The sequence below is a fragment of the Esox lucius genome, chromosome 20, assembly GCF_011004845.1.
Source record: "Esox lucius isolate fEsoLuc1 chromosome 20, fEsoLuc1.pri, whole genome shotgun sequence".
Lineage (NCBI taxonomy): Eukaryota > Metazoa > Chordata > Actinopteri > Esociformes > Esocidae > Esox > Esox lucius.
The window spans coordinates 41,678,666-41,697,768 of NC_047588.1; the positions used below are offsets into that span (position 1 = coordinate 41,678,666).

Here is a 19,103-nt window from a genome sequence, read left to right on the forward strand (position 1 = left end):
TGGGGATGATTGGGATGGGTGAATGTGAATGGGCCCCAATGGTGGGATCACCTCTACGCACGGCTTGGGCTCTGGAACCACACTCCTTGAGAGAGGATGGACTCTTCACCACTCTGGAGTTGCCCATGGTGAGAGGCGGCGGGCTGGGGTGGGTTTGCTCATAGCTCCCCAGCTCTGCCGCCATGTGTTGGAGTTTACCCCGGTGAACGAGAGGGTCGTTTCCCTGCGCCTACGGGTCGGGGATAGGTCTCTCACTGTTGTTTGTGCCTACGGGCCGAACGGCAGTGCAGAGTACCCGACCTTCTTGGAGTCTCTGGGAGGGGTGCTGGAAAGTGCTCCGACTGGGGACTCTATTGTTCTACTGGGGGACTTCAACGCCCACGTGGGCAACGACAGTGACACTTGGAGGGGCGTGATTGGGAGGAACGGCCCCCCTGATCTGAACCCGAGTGGTGTTCAGTTATTGGACTTCTGTGCTAGTCACAGTTTGTCCATAACGAACACCATGTTCAAGCATAAGGGTGTCCATCAGTGCACGTGGCACCAGGACACCCTAGGCCGCAGGTCGATGATCGACTTTGTTGTCGTCTCATCTGACCTGCGGCCGTATGTCTTGGACACTCGGGTGAAGAGAGGGGCGGAGCTGTCAACTGATCACCACCTGGTGGTGAGTTGGATCCGATGGTGGGGGAGGAAGCTGGACAGACTCGGCAGGCCCAAGCGTACTGTAAGGGTCTGCTGGGAACGTCTGGCCGAGTCTCCTGTCAGAGAGATCTTTAACTCCCACCTCCGGCAGAGCTTCGACTGGATCCCGAGGGAGGTTGGAGATATTGAGTCCGAGTGGACCATGTTCTCCACCGCCATTGTCGAAGCGGCCGCTCGGAGCTGTGGCCGTAAGGTCTCCGGTGCCTGTCGAGGCGGCAATCCCCGAACCCGGTGGTGGACACCGGAAGTAAGGGATGCCGTCAAGCTGAAGAAGGAGTCCTATCAGGCCTGGTTGGCTTGTGGGACTCCTGAGGCAGCTGACGGGTACCGACAGGCCAAGCGGGCTGCAGCCCGGGTGGTTGTGGAGGCAAAAACTCGGGCCTGGGAGGAGTTCGGTGAGGCCATGGAGAAGGACTATCGGCTGGCCTCGAAGAGATTCTGGCAAACCATCCGGCGCCTCAGGAGAGGGAAACAGTGCCCTACCAACGCTGTTTACAGTAGAGGTGGGCAGCTGTTGACCTCAACTGAGGATGTCGTCGGGCGGTGGAAGGAGTACTTCGAGGATCTCCTCAATCCCGCTGACATGTCTTCCATTGAGGAAGCAGAGGATGAGGGCTCAGTGGTGGACTCGTCCATCACCCGGGCTGAAGTCACAGAGGTGGTCAAGAAACTCCTCGGTGGCAAGGCACCGGGGGTGGATGAGATCCGCCCTGAGTACCTCAAGTCTCTGGATGTTGTGGGGCTGTCTTGGTTGACACGCCTGTGCAACATCGCGTGGCGGTCGGGGACAGTGCCTCTGGGATGGCAGACCGGGGTGGTGGTCCCTCTTTTTAAGAAGGGGGACCGGAGGGTGTGTTCCAACTATAGGGGGATCACACTTCTCAGCCTCCCCGGGAAAGTCTATGCCAGGGTTCTGGAGAGGAGAATACGGCCGATAGTAGAACCTCGGATTCAGGAGGAACAGTGTGGTTTTCGTCCGGGCCGTGGAACACTGGACCAGCTCTATACCCTCTACGGGGTGTTGGAGGGTTCATGGGAGTTTGCCCAACCAATCCACATGTGTTTTGTGGATTTGGAGAAGGCATTCGACTGTGTCCCTCGCGGCATCTTGTGGAGGGTGCTTGGGGAATATGGGGTCCTGGGTCCTTTGCTACGGGCTGTCAGGTCCCTATACAACCGAAGCAGGAGCTTGGTCCGCATTGCCGGCAGTAAGTCAGACTTGTTCCCAGTGCATGTTGGACTCCGGCAGGGCTGCCCTTTGTCACCGGTTCTGTTTGTAATTTTTATGGACAGAATTTCTAGGCGCAGCCAGGGGCCGGAGGGTGTCAGGTTTGGGGAACACACGATTTCGTCTCTGCTCTTTGCAGATGATGTTGTCGTGTTGGCCCCTTCTAACCAGGACCTTCAGCATGCACTGGGACGGTTTGCAGCCGAGTGTGAAGCGGTGGGGATGAAAATCAGTACCTCCAAATCCGAGGCCATGGTCCTCAGTCGGAAAAGGGTGGCTTGCCCACTTCAGGTTGGTGGAGAGTGCCTGCCTCAAGTGGAGGAGTTTAAGTATCTAGGGGTCTTGTTCACGAGTGAGGGAAGGATGGAACGGGAGATTGACAGACGGATCGGTGCAGCTTCTGCAGTAATGCAGTCGATGTATCGGTCTGTCGTGGTGAAGAAAGAGCTGAGCCGCAAGGCGAAGCTCTCGATTTACCAGTCAATCTACGTTCCTACTCTCACCTATGGTCATGAGCTTTGGGTCATGACCGAAAGGACAAGATCCCGGATACAGGCGGCCGAAATGAGTTTTCTCCGCAGGGTGGCTGGGCGATCCCTTAGAGATAGGGTGAGAAGCTCGGTCACCCGGGAGGAGCTCAGAGTAGAGCCGTTGCTCCTCCACATCGAGAGGGGTCAGCTGAGGTGGCTTGGGCATCTTTTTCGGATGCCTCCGGAACGCCTTCCTGGGAAGGTGTTCCGGTCCCATCCCACCGGGAGGAGACCCCGGGGAAGACCTAGGACACGCTGGAGGGACTATGTCTCCCGGCTGGCCTGGGAACGCCTCGGTGTCCCCCCGGAAGAGCTAGAGGAAGTGTCTGGGGAGAGGGAAGTCTGGGCATCCCTGCTTAGACTGCTGCCCCCGCGACCCGGCCCCGGATAAGCGGTAGAAGATGGATGGATGGATGGGGATGATTGGGATGGGTGAATGTGAATGGGTCCCAATGGTGGGGATGATTGGGATGGGTGAATGTGAATGGGTCCCAATGGTGGGGATGATTGGGATGGGTGAATGTGAATGGGCCCCAATGGTGGGGATGATTGGGATGGGTGAATGTGAATGGGTCCCAATGGTGGGGATGATTGGGATGGGTGAATGTGAATGGGTCCCAATGGTGGGGATGATTGGGATGGGTGAATGTGAATGGGCCCCGATGGTGGGGAGTTGGTGTTGATGGCTGGACACACAAGGAGAAGGTATGTTGTCAGGACGGCCCTTTGTCTTTCATATCTGCATTAGAACTCACTCAGGTCACTGGCAAATTGCAGGTAACTAATGGAGTGGAGTAATTTAGGCTTGTAGTCAGTAATCCACATTACTAGTATTTTAAAGAATACCATATATTTTTAAAACCATTGACAAGGCTGTTGTTTTTACCAGTCTGCATTTATAATTAAATATTTAGGAAGAATTATCAAAATGTTAAATAAGAAATCATTTCTATTATCATACACTTTCATTTGTTCGTAGATTACAAATGTTATTTGTATAATTTTATTTTACTTAAAGCTCTTTAGTTCACTAGGAATTATTTTATTGATAGTCTTTTAATGTCCCAGTTCACCTTTAGTGGGAGAAACAGAACTATGTCGTAGTTGAGATTAGATCGGTTTCTCACATGTTGGTATTTGATAAATAACTGTGTTACTGGGTGTTTGAGAGAAAGACGCCTTATGCATCACAGGTGTGTGTGTGTGTGTGTGTTTATGTATATTCTCGATTAAAAAAAAAATGGGACACAGTGTAAAATGCAATAAACATGAATATAATGCATGTGTAAATCATCAAATCCCTTTGTTTAATTGAAAATAACACAAAGACAACATATCAAATGTTGAACAGCACAAATGTTATCCTTTTTTTGTAAAAACACATTTGATGCCAGCAACACATTTCTAAAAAGTTGGGACAGAGGCAAGTTTATAACTGTGTTGCATCACCACTTTTTTAAACAATACTCCCAAAGTGTTTGGGAACTGAGGAGACAAATTGTTGTAGTTTTGAAAGTGAAATGTTTTCCCATTCTTGCATTATATAGAATTTCAAGGGCTCATTAGTCAGGAACTCCTTTGTCTCATTTTTTGTTTCACCAAATGTTTTTAATGGGTGACAGGTCTGGTCTACCACGGAGCCATGCTTTTGTAATACGTGCAGAATGTGGTTTGGCATTCTCTTGCTGAAATAAGGAAGGCCTTCTCTGAAAAAGACATTGTCTGGGTGGCTCCAAGACCTGTATATGTCGTTCAGCATTAATGGTGCCTTCACAGATGTGCAGGTCACACCTGCCATGTCACCCTCAAACGATCATAGATGTTGGCTTGTGAACTGTGCCCTGATAAAAAGCCGCATGGTCCCTTTTTAGCCCATAGGACACGGCGTCCATGATTCCCAAATATAATTTCACATTTTGATTTGTCAGACCGCAGGACAGTTTTACACTTTGCCTTAGTCCATGTTAAACAAGCTCATGCCTAGAGAACGTGGCGGTGTTTCTGGATCTTGTTTATATCTGGTTTCTGCTTTGCATGGTAGAGTTTTAACTTGCATTTGAGGATGCAGCGATGTGCTGTTTTCACAGTGTGGAAGATGTTCGCAATTTATCAAGTAAAAACTCCTTCAGTCATTAGCATAACAGTTAATTATTTCAGGTTTAATCGTATATACGGGAACAAGCATCATGACAAAAAGAGTACAAGTACAGAGACCAACACAGAGTGGTGTCATGACAGTTGTTCTGATTATCGCATTTCAGATTCAATATCCAACAGTACAGGTGATGACATTAGCACTTGCAAAAATGTACATACAAAGAATTGTTGTTGCCATGATGTAGCCTAGAGAATGCAAGGTTGCATACAGACATAGATCCAGGAGTCATAGTTAATCATAGAATGTCGGTTGCCCAGACAACTTGGTGAAAGCTCACACAGGACAGCAAGGGCATGTTACTATTGGTGGTTTTGCTAACTCAACTCTCCCAATAAGGAATAGAGTCCTCTTCACCTCTATAATACAAGGAGCAGGAGCCCCACTGCTGCTATTAAGACGTACCCCCAAAAGGGGGAATTCTTCTAGTGGTTTCTGCTAGGCCCAAGGCCTAGTCTACAACACATAGATGGAGACTAGGAGCATTACTCAGCTGATATTCCATTCATTACTGCCCCTGAACACAGATAGAGACATCATGAGTTGCTGACAGGGTTGTTGAGTATACATAATGTTTCAAGCATACAGAGTACAGAGGCATTCTAACCGAAATAATAATAAATGTATTTTCTACAACTGATGATGATATTCTGAAGTGTTCCTGATCCTAAGCAATGATTTCCACTAAAGAATGGTGTCTGTTTTCAATGCAGTACCGCGCAAGGGCCCAAAGATCACAACCCTCCATTATTGGTTTTCGGCATTGTCCCTTGCATACAGAGATTTCTCTGGATTCTCTGAATCTTTTAATGTTATTATAAACTGTAGATGATGAGATCCCCAAATACTTTGCTATTTTGCCATTCTTGCTTGATATAGGTTTTCAGTGGCTCAACTGTGGCTCAACAGTGGCTCAACACGGTCTCCTTTGTCGAATTTATCATTTCGTAATGCGCCAAATGTTTTGAACGTTTTGGTTGGTCAGACCACAGGACAGTTTTCCACTTCACCTCAGTCTGTCTTAAATGAGCTCGGGCCCAGAGAAGAAGGCAGCATTTCTGGACCTTGTTTATAGATTCTCTGAATCTTTTAATAATATTATGTACCATAGATGATGAGATCCCAAAAATCTTAGCAATTTTACATTGAGAAATGTTATTCTTAAATTGATAAACTATTTGCCTGCACAGTCTTTCACAGAGTGGTGAAACTATATGTGAAACCTGAATGAAAATATTGTATAGATGGTCTGTTGGTTAAGTTTGACTGAGTCCAGTTAAAGGATAGTGAGAGGAGTCAAAGAGATAAGACGTCTCTTGGCTGCCATCCCAGAAAGTAGGGAGTAACTCTAAGCATCCCAATCCAGAACACAGAGAGCCACTGGGAGAGGTGCAAAAGATGACAGACACACCAATGGAGATTCTGGGAAGAAATAGACCAGGTTCTATATTGCACTATTAAAATGGCAATTGTTTTTCCATTCCAATTGGAGAACTCGAAACTGTAGGAGCATTGAGCTAATCTACATTATGAAACATGACAAAGACGTCAAATTAGAATCAAGCGGCCTGTGTTAAATGTATTGTCTGTGTGTTTGTAGGTCATGTGTTCGTCATTTTATGTATTTATGTTGCAAGCTAACGCCACGCTTGCTTATTTGTGTTATTTCTTCTAGATGTCTACAAGATCAGTGGTTTGAGGTTCACTCTAAAAGGAGAGAAAGAAAGTGAGTGCTACATTAATGAAACATTGGTAAGGTAGTCATTCCCAATTTAGGACATTAAGGAGAGATAGACATAAGATTGGGTTTTAAAATTGTTGATTAATACACAACTTTAAATTCAGTAAGTTAATGTTAAACTCTCCATTCAAGGTTTTAACTTGAGGTTGTGCGAGATTCCATCTTTGTTTCTTACGAAGCCGGAGTCCTGAATCCTGCAACACTGATACCTCTTCTCCAATGAAGGGGTACCTGACACAGATGGCCCAGATCATTCCAAGGCCAGACCAAGCACAGACATGTGAAAGAATATTGGACACTGACTGTTCCAGCTGCACCACAGTCAAGGAGAGGGTGGAGGAATGGAGAGACTGATGGTTCCAGCTACACCACAGTCAAGGAGAGGGTGGAGGAATGGAGAGACTGATGGTTCCAGCTACACCACAGCCAAGGAGAGGGTGGAGGAATGGAGAGACTGATGGTTCCAGCTACACCACAGTCAAGGAGAGGATGGAGGAATGGAGAGACTGATGGTTCCAGCTACACCACAGTCAAGGAGAGGGTGGAGGAAGGAGCCACTTGACTGGACACGGGTTCTCCAATTGGAATGAAAAAACAATTGCCATTTTAATAGTGCAATATAGAACCTGATTTTGGTTTATTTTTTATTTATCTTTTATATTGGGAATCTTTTGCATGATGTAAATATGAGTTTGTGCGAATAGGATGTTCATAAGTGTAAATGTGATGTTTGTATAATTGTTATATACCCATATTGTAGAAAAAGAGACGAGTTTGGCGCACATGGCACTCATAATACAGAGATCGGGGGAAACGCAACAAGTGTCTGTCTGTATTTTAATAGTTCTATGTCCCCCTTTTTAGATAGACTACATGTGCTTATAGTACTTTATATGTAGTGTATGATTTGAGATCCACATACGTTTTACCTACGTTGTCTGAGTCAAATTAAAAATCACTTCCTGGTCGTGAAAATGGGGAATATTTCAAAAATAAAAGTGGCCAACATAGTAAAGTGTAAAACTGTATCTGTTAATCGTTAAAGACAGAAGTCATACCTCCCACATTAATCGTTCCATTCATACAGCATCAGCATTGTAAGAACTAGTGGATTGGACCCATAAACATGAACACGTTGTTATGTTAATACTGGGCTCAAATGTCCCTGGCAAGTCATGCTATCCACCGAAGGTATTTCCCCTCTCTTTTCAGTATGTACCCGCTGATGTGTTTCAAGGAAAACTAGATGACTGAAACTCACACTCTCCCAGAGTCAGAACAGGAGTAAGGTCTCTCTCCAGTATGTATGCGCTCCCTGTTTAAAGATAGTAGAATAAAAATGTATAGTTATTTAGCAGGGCAGGCATACAAAACAAATAAAAACTTAGCATTTTAAATTTCCTAGCTTAATTAACGTCTCTCAGTTTAATGCTGTGAAGACAGACACTAATCAGTAGGGGAACCCAGGAATGGTTGTACCACTTTTGGCCTTTTCATCAGTTTCTCTGAGATAATTTGTGATTGTGTATTCAAAACGTGATACAAACAATCAACATCTATCCTAGGATTTACTGTCTGGCTGGCATCCCCAGAATACCACATGTATTTTCTCTGAAATGAATTAGCTTCCACCAAAGACACAAGTGAGGATGGCTTTGATCCTTATCTAGAGCTCTTATATTAGGACCATAACCTGGGTCTATTGATGTTAGTACCATAACCTGAGTTTATTGATGTTAGGACCATAACCTGGGTTTACTCATGTTAGTACCATAACCTGAGTTTATTGATGTTAGGACCATAACCTGGGTTTACTCATGTTAGTACCATAACCTGGGTCTTCTAGGTATTCAGGCCCTACATTTCAATTCACCTGAGAACCTCAGGTAAAACAACATGCACATAGAATAACACAGAAAACGGTTTGGAACAATAAATCAATGTTTATTCAACACTTCAACAAGCAGACAGTTCCAGTTTCATAATATTACAAATCAGTGAAGTTAAATGCAAATACACACACATACAGTTCCAGTCAAATGTCTGGACACATACTTTGCATTCTCACAAATATGTTTCACAAGGTAGTCTCCTGGAATGCTTTCCAACTATCTTAAAGGAGTTCCTGCATGATGGGATAGCTGTTCCCTTAGTTTTTGTCTTGTCAACCATAGTTTGTAGTAAAGGAACATCTACATACATGTTGTGTTTCTAAATGCGATTTCTGTGAATCATTTCAAAACAAATTCATTATCCTGTTCATCTCAGAATGAAGTCATTAAAATAACGGAATACACAGGTATGTCATTTGCAATAACAAGTTACGGCAATGAAATGCTTGGTTTTCCTACTCCTGACAGTGCAGTTAAAATTTCAAAAGTAACATTATAATTGGTTTGCCCGTCAGGAAGTTCATGATCCATCTGTACATAGTGGGGTCGAGACCCAGATCCCTGAGCTTCACCGCTAGCTTGTGGGGCACAATGGTGTTGAAGGCTGAGCTACTGTCAATGAACAGCATTCTCACATATGTGTTCCTTTTGTCCAGATGAGAGAGTGCAGAGTGGAGGGTCAGAGCGATGGCGTCCTCTGTGGATCTGTTATGTCTGTAGGCAAACTGTAGTGGGTCAAGTGTTGCAGGCATGGAGTCTGTGATGTGTTTTAACTAGCCGCTCAAAGCACTTCATGATGATTGGTGAATGCTACAGGGCGGTAATAATTTGTCTGACCTGGTCATTTGGAAAGTGCAGCCATCCTGGTTCATTTGAGTATCCATGCCAGGGATGATGTTCTCAAATCAAGCATAGAAAGAGTTCAGTTCCTCTGGGAGAGAAGCCGATACTTCCCCCACACTACCTGTGTTGCCTTTATAGTCAGTGATGGTTCTCAGACCACTCCACGTGTTCCTGGTATAGAGATTCTACTTTGACTCTGTATTGAGGCCTCCCCCGGGTAGGGCCACAGTGTCACCGGACCCCCCCGTCTCAGTTCCAAGGTGTTACGCTGCTATATTATTGTGCTGGGGGACATGAGGGATGTACTACTAACTTTTCTCAGTTTCCTCCAGTTTTAAATTTTAGAAGGAGATGAGGTCCTGGTCCACACCTAAGGATAACCTGGTTTGGGGGGCCCGTTGCTGTCCCTGTCCTTGTCCACCTGGTCATACTTCTGACCTAATCTAAAATCAAATAGACTCTGGATTTAGCCCAGAGAAATGTATTTATTATTCCAATTGGACTCTTAATATCTCACCCGGCACAGCCAGAAGAGGACTGGTCACCCCTCTGAGCCTGGGTCCTCTCTAGGTTTCATCCTAAAATTCAACCTTAGGGAGTTTTTCCTAGCCACTGAAATTCAACACTGCTGTTGTTTGCTCCTTGGGGTTTAAGGCCGGGTGTCTCTGTAAAGCACTTTGTGACAACTGCTGTTGTAAAAAGGGCTTCATAAATAAATTTGATTGATTGATTGATATTGCCTTTTCACCGGGTTGAAGTGTGTGATTAAGTTTGTTGTTCCGAATGTTTTCAATGTTTTTCCTCCACGTAAATTTTGGACACATTTTCAGACATTTTCCTTGGCTGAGTTTGTCACAACATACAAACATTCAGACGTGTGACAAATTAAAAGATTAACCTGAATGAATGAGTGGAGGAACATGCTTGTGATATAAGACGCTTCCACGCGGGTGTACTGCATGATACAACTTAGCAATAAGCATCCTATCAGGCTCTGTGACAAAAAATACTAAAGTGCCAAGTCGGCCCAGCTGATCTACATTTTGGATCAAAATGGCAAGAGGAAAGGGTTTAAGTGACTCTGACAGAGGGTTAATTATTGGGTCTCTTCCAGGTTGACAACGCCACCACCCACAGGACATGAGGGGTCACTGAATGGTTTGATGAGTGTGAAAATGATGCGAATCATTTGCTATGGCCTTCACAGACACCAGATCTCAGCCAACTGAAACCTATGGGAGATCTAGGATTAACGCCCTAGACAGCGCTCTCTACCACCACCATCAAGACACCAAATGTGTCCTCAAAACACCAAATGAGAAATATCTTTTGGAAGAATAACTACCTTCCAGGAGTTCCACAGACTCACAGAATCCATGCCAAGACACGGTTCTGGTGGCTTGTGAAGCGGTTCTGGTGGCTTGTGGTGGCCCAACACCTTACTGAAACACTGCTGGTTTTTCCTTAAATTTGCCTTATGTCTGAATCTCCTAATATATTTAAGAGATAAGTTGTATTATGACACCCCTTCATATACATGGGCATGCCCTACACAAGAAATACATAACATGTCACAATCCACCATGATATGTGCACATTAAAATAAGAACTACAAAATAACTGTATGATAATACTAATATAATCATAATATCAAAAAAAATAATATATATGATAACATTAGATTAAAAAAAAAATTAATATATAATAGCAACATTAATATATAGTACTAATATCATGAACAATACATAATATTCCACACAGATCAACTACAAAATCCCTCCCACAGAACAATTACCATCCTTCCCCTAATTCTTTAGCAAAACCATATTTAGTTACTCCAAAATCCTTCTCCACAATACATCCCTGAACTGTTCAGACCTGGATAGTGAGTGCGTTATTTATATTCCAGTCTCTTGTTCTACAGTATCTGACTGTCTCCAAAGCATTTAATCTCTTTTCAACAAGTTCTTTGGTTATGAAAAACTCTTCCCCCAGCAGAAAAGATGCATATCTTTTCTTCTGTGAGTACTCTATGATGTACTCTACAATGAATAGTAAGTTTAGATGATGTCATGAACCACTTCCTACATTCAGAAGGGAAGTGGGGTTATTCTCTAGAAAAGGAGTAAGTCTAATCTTTAGTATGTATGCGCTGGTGAGATTTAAGGTTGCCTAATCGAGAGAAACTCTTCCCACAGTCAGAACAGGAGTAAGGCTTCATTCCAGTATGTATGCGCTGGTGAGATTTAAGGCTGCCTAATCGAGAGAAACTCTTCCCACAGTCAGAACAGGAGTAAGGCTTCATTCCAGTATGTATTCGCTGGTGATATTGAAGGGTGCCTAATCGAGAGAAACTCATCCCACAGTCAGAACAGAAGTAAGGCTTCATTCCGGTATGTATGCGCTGGTGAGATTTAAGGGTGCCTAATCGAGTGAAACTCTTCCCACAGTCAGAACAGGAGTAAGGCTTCTCTCCGGTGTGCGTTCTCCAATGAACACTAAATTCAGATGATGTAAGGAAACTCTTCCAACAGGCGGAACATGAGTAAGGTTTCTCTCCACTATGTATGTGTTGGTGCGTTTTTAGGCTGCCTAACCAAGAGAATTTCTTTCCACAGTCAGAACAGGAGTAAGGTTTCTCGCCAGTATGTATGCGCTGGTGAACTTTTAGGTAACCTGATGAAGAGAAATTATTTCCACAATAGGTACAGTGGTAAGGCTTCTCTCCTGTGTGCACTCTCTGATGTCGAGCAAGTATAACTGCTGTACTGAAACGCTTCTCACAGTCAGAACAGGAGTATTTCTTCTCTCCCGCATGGATGATAAAATGAAGTTTCAACTGTGATATAGATAGAAAACTTTTTTCACAATGGGAGCAGTGGTAAGACTTCTTCACTTTGTAGTCTTTGTGTTGTTTCTCTCCAAATGTAGAAAATGTCTCCACTTCTGGAATCCCATCTGTGACAGACATTAGAAAAGTTAGTTTGTTATTTCCAGGCTTAACAAAATATATGCATTCCATTACATTATATACAAAGTCTTCAAATTGAAATTTTCTTCAGCCAAATAAGTGGCAGCAGCTACAAACATTTATAGGTTTTAGTTAATGTTATTTGTTTCAAAGTATTAAAAAAAAACTACATTTTCAGAGGAAATATTTAAAAAAACATGATTGATTCCTGAAACAATTTATTAAAATAATACTGAAATCATGAGTGCATTGGCATAGGTCAGAATCAGGAGGCCCTTTAGCAATAGTGTTTGGTGAAAGGTGCATTTCTTTTTCCACTAAGCCTTGCACGGTAATGCCAAAACCATGTACTTGGAGTGATATTAACTTCAAATGTGTTTGAACATTTCATTGCGCCCGGTGGCACGGATGAGAAATTCACTGAGGGCAGATTAACCTCATCGCACAACTTTATGTCCAGGTACTCAATAGTCATTGAAAAACAAACAAAATGTGCAAAACATTTATCTTCTACATCTTCAGATTTGTCAGTAACTACACACTTTACAAGTTGTACCGGTTTCATCTGGTGGAAAACAGCAATTCGGGGTAGATATTCCCTTCTCAGTGGGCATGCTGTAAAATTTCCTAATTTCCCATTGCTCCCCCGATAAATGACATGTTTATTTATAAATGCATTTTGGGATTATAACTTTTTTCCCACAGGGGACAATTAACAAATGCAGAGCTTCAATCAAATCGAAAATTACATCTCGTCGGGGTTCATAACTTTCTCCTTTAGTTAGTTATTTATTATACATTCTACTCTTTCAGCTTTTGTTTTTTCAATTATGATTATTGCTGGTCTATTGTTGACTTTGACCCATTGGTTAAAACAATGTGTTAATATCTTAATTGAGATAAATTACTAAAACCAAAGAGGCTGCAAAGACATCTAGGTGTAAAATTTAAGACCCTAATATAGGCCTAAAGACCTTTGGAAACCTTGTTTTAAAAAGATATATAAACATATTGCACTGTTACGCTGCACTCAAGCAAACTAACACATGAACATCCAGTTCGTAATGTTGCCTATGTGCTTAACTCCGTTTGCTGCAAGTGTGACAGACAGAACATAATGTTAACCTATAAATTTTCCAGGTTTTGTTGTGACCCATTAGGTTTATAAGCATATAATATCTGCCCAACAAAGCGTTTTTCATTTTCAGGAACAACATAATAGAGAAATGTTAAAAAGCAACGTTATAGCAAGCCATTAAGGAACAAAAGCACAGGTGATATTTTGATAAACTTAATTGTGCCAACTGATGTTCGTTCTTAACGTAGTCAGGGTATACAAATATATTGTGTATGAATGTAAAACCTGAGAGGTACGGATGGAAAAAAGGTTGCAGGAAATGGCATATACCCCTTCCATGAGGAGAAAAACAAAACAAAAGACATTAAATGTTATTGATGAACAACTCTTACCCTGATTAATTAAATCCTCAATCTCCTCCTCTTCATCTTTAATATCATTTAATCCCAGTGTTTGAATGCAGTCTTCCTGCTTCACTGATGTCATCTCTGAATCCAGTGACTCTTGTTTGATCTCAGTGTGGAAGGAGAGCAGCAGGTTGGGTTTCTCCTCCATCTGATAAAATAAAGACCACACCAGACCCATACATGACTGATGAACATGTTGGATGGGAACAAAAAAGAGATACAATGAAAGAAAAATGATAAACCCAATCACTTAGGCTAATGACAACAAAATTAACAGCAAGATTTAAGAGTAGGGGGTTGACAAATTCAGAATATTCCTTACAGTTCTGACAGATTTTTGGGTTTTCTGTCTGGAATTGGACTGTATTAATACTAGAGCCTCTCTGTTGGATCCTATTAGGAGAATAACATTCAACAGGGACTTTTGCCAAAACTACTTCTGATGACGTCAAAACACATTTTATCTTAACTTATAGTCATCAATGCACATGATGAATATATATACACATCTACTCTGTTTAAATGAGAGAACATTTTGTATTCTCAGAAAAACTAAGATGAATTAACCTTTGATTATTCTTGCTAAATGTTTCATTTATAAATGTAGATGGATTAAAACAATAGGCTACCCTTGATGTTTTTTTAAAAATATATATGATATATGATGTACCTTCGAAATGCAATTAAAGGTTTGAAACAAGATCCTTCATTATTTGTCTTTGCTTAAACTTTCTAAAAAATATATTTATTATGTGCTTGTATTTATGTTACTAATCACCTTACTTCAAAGAACACCAAAGTGATTGTAATAACCGATAAGATTTAGATATTTACAATTTAATACAAATCAGATTTAATTCTAATGAACACTGGGTTTCTGCATGGTTTAATCAGTCAAATTTATGACTTTTTAAGACCTTTTTATGACCATCATGATTTGAATTTATGACCTACACGAATTACGAAAAATAACTTCAGTCATTAAAATTCCTTTCAAATGTCTTTTTTTATTAGTGATTTTCATTTTATTTTAGTTTTAAGAAGTTTTATTATTTGAAGGTTCCAATTTCTTAAGAGTGCGAGTATCAAGAACAACACTTAACAATTGTAACATTATAAAGTAACATTGTAAATTAACAATTATTTTATGGCACAACTTTTTTCTCAGTTCGTCCCCTTTAATGGTGATCTCCTCCTCAACCTTCTTCAACTCAGCCAATTACTCAAAACTGACGGATCGCCTGCACCCGCTGCAGGCCTTTAACAGCAACGATATGCTTTTCCGATTTAGCATGCGACTTCAAGGCTTTTAGGCCTAAACTAGACAGCTCCAACGCCTTCATACACAGAGTGCATTAGGCTTGATAACGATTGTTTGCGACGGGCTTGAGCCAACTACTAAACGCTAGGTCTTCGAGTCATAGATCGTTAAAGGTCAATTTTCCCATTGTGATAGCAAGGACGATTTCAGTTAAACAAAGCAGTGACTCGGTATGATACAGTATGTTCGGAGTTCGCGCGGGTTTCTTTCGACAAGTCTGTTTGCTGCACTGCCGCATGGACCTTGTAGTTCTGGGACGCTGTGATACCACTTAGATTCCTCAGACAGAACTACAATAGGTGAAACCAATGAATGCCATTGCCGTCACCAGCGCATTTTGTTTGAAGAACAAATGAATGGACGAGCATATACATTTAAAACGTGGTTAAATGTAATTTATGACCTTGTATGGAAAATCCGGACGTTTTTATGACCTAAAATTCTTATTGTTAAATTTAAGACGTTTTATGACCCCGCAGAAACCCTGTGAACAGTACATACAACTCCATGAATGAAGTAATTCACGTAAGACGTAAATACATAACCCAACATAAACGCACACAAATAATAGGATAAACCTTTAAACCATTACAGAGCTCTGAAACAAGGACAAATATTTAACTCTTACGACGGTGCAGGCCTGGTCGTCCTCCATAACACGGACTGGGGAACCAATGCGAAGTCCTCTCTTGTGGTTGTGCGGAGCGAATGTTCCAGTCGACGTTTCTTCAGTAACACGCAGAGGAAACCCCCAGAATTCACTGGTATCTGGGGTCACTATTGGAGTTCGCCCTATCTTTTCTAAACAGTACTCTGCCCAACAGAAGATAACTAGCAAGCTTGATTAGACTAGCTAAGCTAAGGACTAACAATAAAATACGATTTAGTTAACATCCGTATGTACCGAAAGACCCAGCGGTTGTCACTGGATTTGCTGTTTTATTTCGTCACTCGGAAAATTATCCATTAACACTGAGTTTACCTACTTACAAACATAGACATAATAAAGAGTAGACACCGCATTGGCTGCTGGGGCGCGAGAAGTACGGCCGCCATCTTTGACCGGTCATACTCCTATTTGCGTAACAGCTGAAGCCACGATGCCAGAGCACTGTGGAGCATATTCCTGCTCATATCGGCGGACTATCGAAAGCAGGGCTCGGGGATTACTTTTCACAAGTAAGATTTAACATTACCGTATTATTGGTTGTATTTTGTGACTAGAATATTACCAGAGAGTTGAGAAGGAGCAAGGATCTTTGATATTAATGTATTGAAGTCGTATCCAGCTAGCTAGGCTATGTTTACTGCACCAGCCGGCGAACTGAGACTTGATAAGTCATATTCTATAACACTGACTTAACACTGAGATTACAACTGACTCAAGAATGCTATTGTAGAAATAAAGCAAATATTACTGGTATAACATTGGCCATCTAATTATATATTTATATAAATAAAAGACGGTATTATCATTGTTGGGCAGTACTAGCTTAGCTAGTAACTTAGTATTTTGGTAGTAGCTTCACTATTTCCAGAATCAAGTAACTTTTCAGTAGTAGTAACTCCTTTATTTACCAAGTAGCTTGGCCACACAAGCTACTTTTCTTGTCATGTGAAATTAGCACAACTTAAAGTAGCTTCCTATGTAATGAACTAGCCTACTGCTGTGTTTGTGTTACTTAGCTTGCTACATTTGACTGGGTGGTAGCTTTTGTGTAGTGAAGCTTTATTCATGACAGAGTAACTTATTGCTTAGCTCACTGCAATTTCCAAGTAACTTGCCCAACACTGTGTATTATTCACATGTAATTCACCCTAACAAAAGTAAGTTACCTCTCATGTCTCATACCCACCCCACATAAAATAAAGGCAACAGAACATCTGATAGTAGAATGGTTTTCAAACAAGCTTATTTAGTTCAGCGGTATGTGCTCACCTACCGGTTCAGCCAAGATCACTTGGAGCTCCTAATTAATTCAATCAGAGCGTCAGGTAGGGTTTGTGTTCTTTTAATTACAATTTTGAAAATATACCTAATGAATATCTTTGTCTTATGAGTAATGTATGTATTGTGTGCCTGTTTTCCATATAAGGAGGCTGGAATAACAATCCATCGGCACTTCCAGGCCATCTTCCACCGCCTGATGGTTCAGTGTGGTGTCTCACCTGTGTAAAGCACTATATCAATATAATGTATTTTTTTTAAATTATTATTTTAATAAGGTGCTGAGTGCTGCAGAGAGGGTGATCCGCCAAGCTTCACCAATGCCAGCTCCTAAGGTGTCGACAGTCACACACATCGTCCGGGAGGAGATTGGAACGGAGGATGTTTTTCTGCTTGGGGAACACATTGAGGAGACTCAGTTTGGCATCGACAACCATCATTCTGACTTGTTGTCATTGGTTGTGTCTGTGTTTCTCAAAATAAGGCTGCACCACATTACCAAACTCACCTCTCTTGAACTGCAGAAAGGGAGCACGAGGAAGAACTGTCCTCTTTCAGGGGTTTTAGAGCGTGTGCATGTGTGTGGTTCCACGACAATTCAAGACTTTAATCCTAAATTCCAGCTTCCCAAAACTAATTCAAAGTTTTATATCTGTACTTTAACCTTACTCATCACACATAGTATCTTTATGTCATATCTGTCATCATTCTGACAAGATTAACACTGAAACTGAAAGCAATGGTTTAAAACTGCCTGAAAACAGTGGTCTGTCACATTTTATGTGAATACTGCTGTAAGTGTTGGTGGGTCTGTAAATACCTCTGTCTGTTTGTGTTTCATGAACTCTAGCCTCATGGTGTGTCTCCAGGAATCCAAATGTTGGTCTCCTTTGCCTTACACTGGGTTTGTGAGCTTGTGTATAATGAAGTTTATCTTTACATTATGTCCTTGTGTTTGTGATTGTCTTAGCCCTGATCTCTTTCCCTCTGGGTTCTGAAAAGCACTTGTAACTGTGTTTTGAAAATTGCTACATTAATTAAGTTTGAAGACTTTTCAAGGGAGTTTCAACAAAGTAAATGTGCAGTTTAAATAAAAAACTGTCACTTTTCATTTCATCCTGCTATTTTAGACTGGGACCCATGTGAGTATGTTGGGATGGGGGCTGTGAAATGAGAGAGAGAGAAATATATATTTCTGACTTTACTGCCACTATTTACACATTAGGTGTTTCAATCAGAATGATAGTCAAACTGGAAATGTTCCTGTTTTTCTCCCTTTTTGGGGATTATGTTCACAGTTTTGATGAATACAAAACTATGAATATTAAAATACGCCGAACCATGTGTCCTGTATCATAGCTACATGTATGACCTTTGCAGCAAAAAAAAAAACCCGAAGGTATTCACTGAGGTATGATCAATTAAATGCGATGACAGCTCGTTTCACCTGCCAAAACAGATTACATTGAGTGGAGTGGCTGACCGGTCCAAGATGGCGGTCCCACGGCTCGTCAGCGCCAGTAGGTAGTAGCGGTCGATGCGGCGTCTATTCTTTATTATGTCTATGCTTACAAATACTGGTCAGTAACAGGTCATAATGAATCTGCGTCTTGTGAGCAACATTAAAGAAACACTTCCGGGTCACGAAAATCTGGAATTTTTCAAAATAAAAGAGACCAACGAATTACTTAAAAACTGAGATAAATTGAGTTTATTGTTTGAGAACATGTACCTCTCAAAACATTGACATCAATTGAAATATGATCATATTTAAGAGTAATTTCGATAAAAAGTGGGTGTTAAAACACGTTCCAAGGGTAAAATTCTGACAATTCCAATGACAGAATATGGAATATATATTGCCTCATAACTAATAAACTATTGAATATTCCACAGAGAAAGCAGTGTAGGAAATGTCCAGGAGAATGTGTAGAGTAAGACAAACCTGTCTAATCATGGGGAATGGTGTGCTACATCTAGCAACACAATATTTCCACACCCTCTTTTTCCACAATGCAACTCAATGCATATGAAATACATATTGGCCTATAAAAATATTCTATACGCCGCAGTGAATGTATTGTAGGAAATGTTCAGGAGACTCTATAGATTGATTATATGCAAAGAAATCAAGGGACACTCTGTATTTGCAATTGTTGCTGGTGTTTATCTCCGTTTTGAAGTTATTTGTTGGTCTCTTTTATAAAAAAAGTAATAAAATAAAAACGACTTTTCGTGACCCGGAAGGGTTTCTTTAATGTTGCTCACAGGACGCTGATCAGTA

The 19,103-nt window shown here is 41.6% G+C and overlaps 2 protein-coding genes across 5 annotated transcripts in view; one reads left to right on the forward strand and one right to left on the reverse strand.

Annotated features, from left to right (window-relative positions):
- LOC105027450 (zinc finger protein OZF-like) overlaps positions 1-19,103 on the forward strand; it is a 541,343-nt gene that overhangs the window by 408,484 nt on the left and 113,756 nt on the right. The window lies entirely within an intron of this gene.
- LOC105031298 (zinc finger protein 239-like) lies at positions 11,000-15,906 on the reverse strand. 2 transcript variants are annotated; one of them, XM_029116019.2, is made up of 3 exons: positions 15,500-15,906; positions 13,536-13,698; positions 11,000-12,052 (listed from the first exon to the last, which is right to left on the reverse strand). In XM_029116019.2, the coding sequence occupies exons 1-3, from the start codon at positions 15,524-15,526 to the stop codon at positions 11,226-11,228; spliced, it is 1,017 nt and encodes a 338-aa protein (XP_028971852.2). In that variant the 5' UTR covers positions 15,527-15,906; the 3' UTR covers positions 11,000-11,225. The 2 variants fall into 2 exon arrangements, with proteins under 2 accessions (XP_028971852.2, XP_028971851.2); XM_029116018.2 differs by having other exon boundaries at positions 13,536-13,734.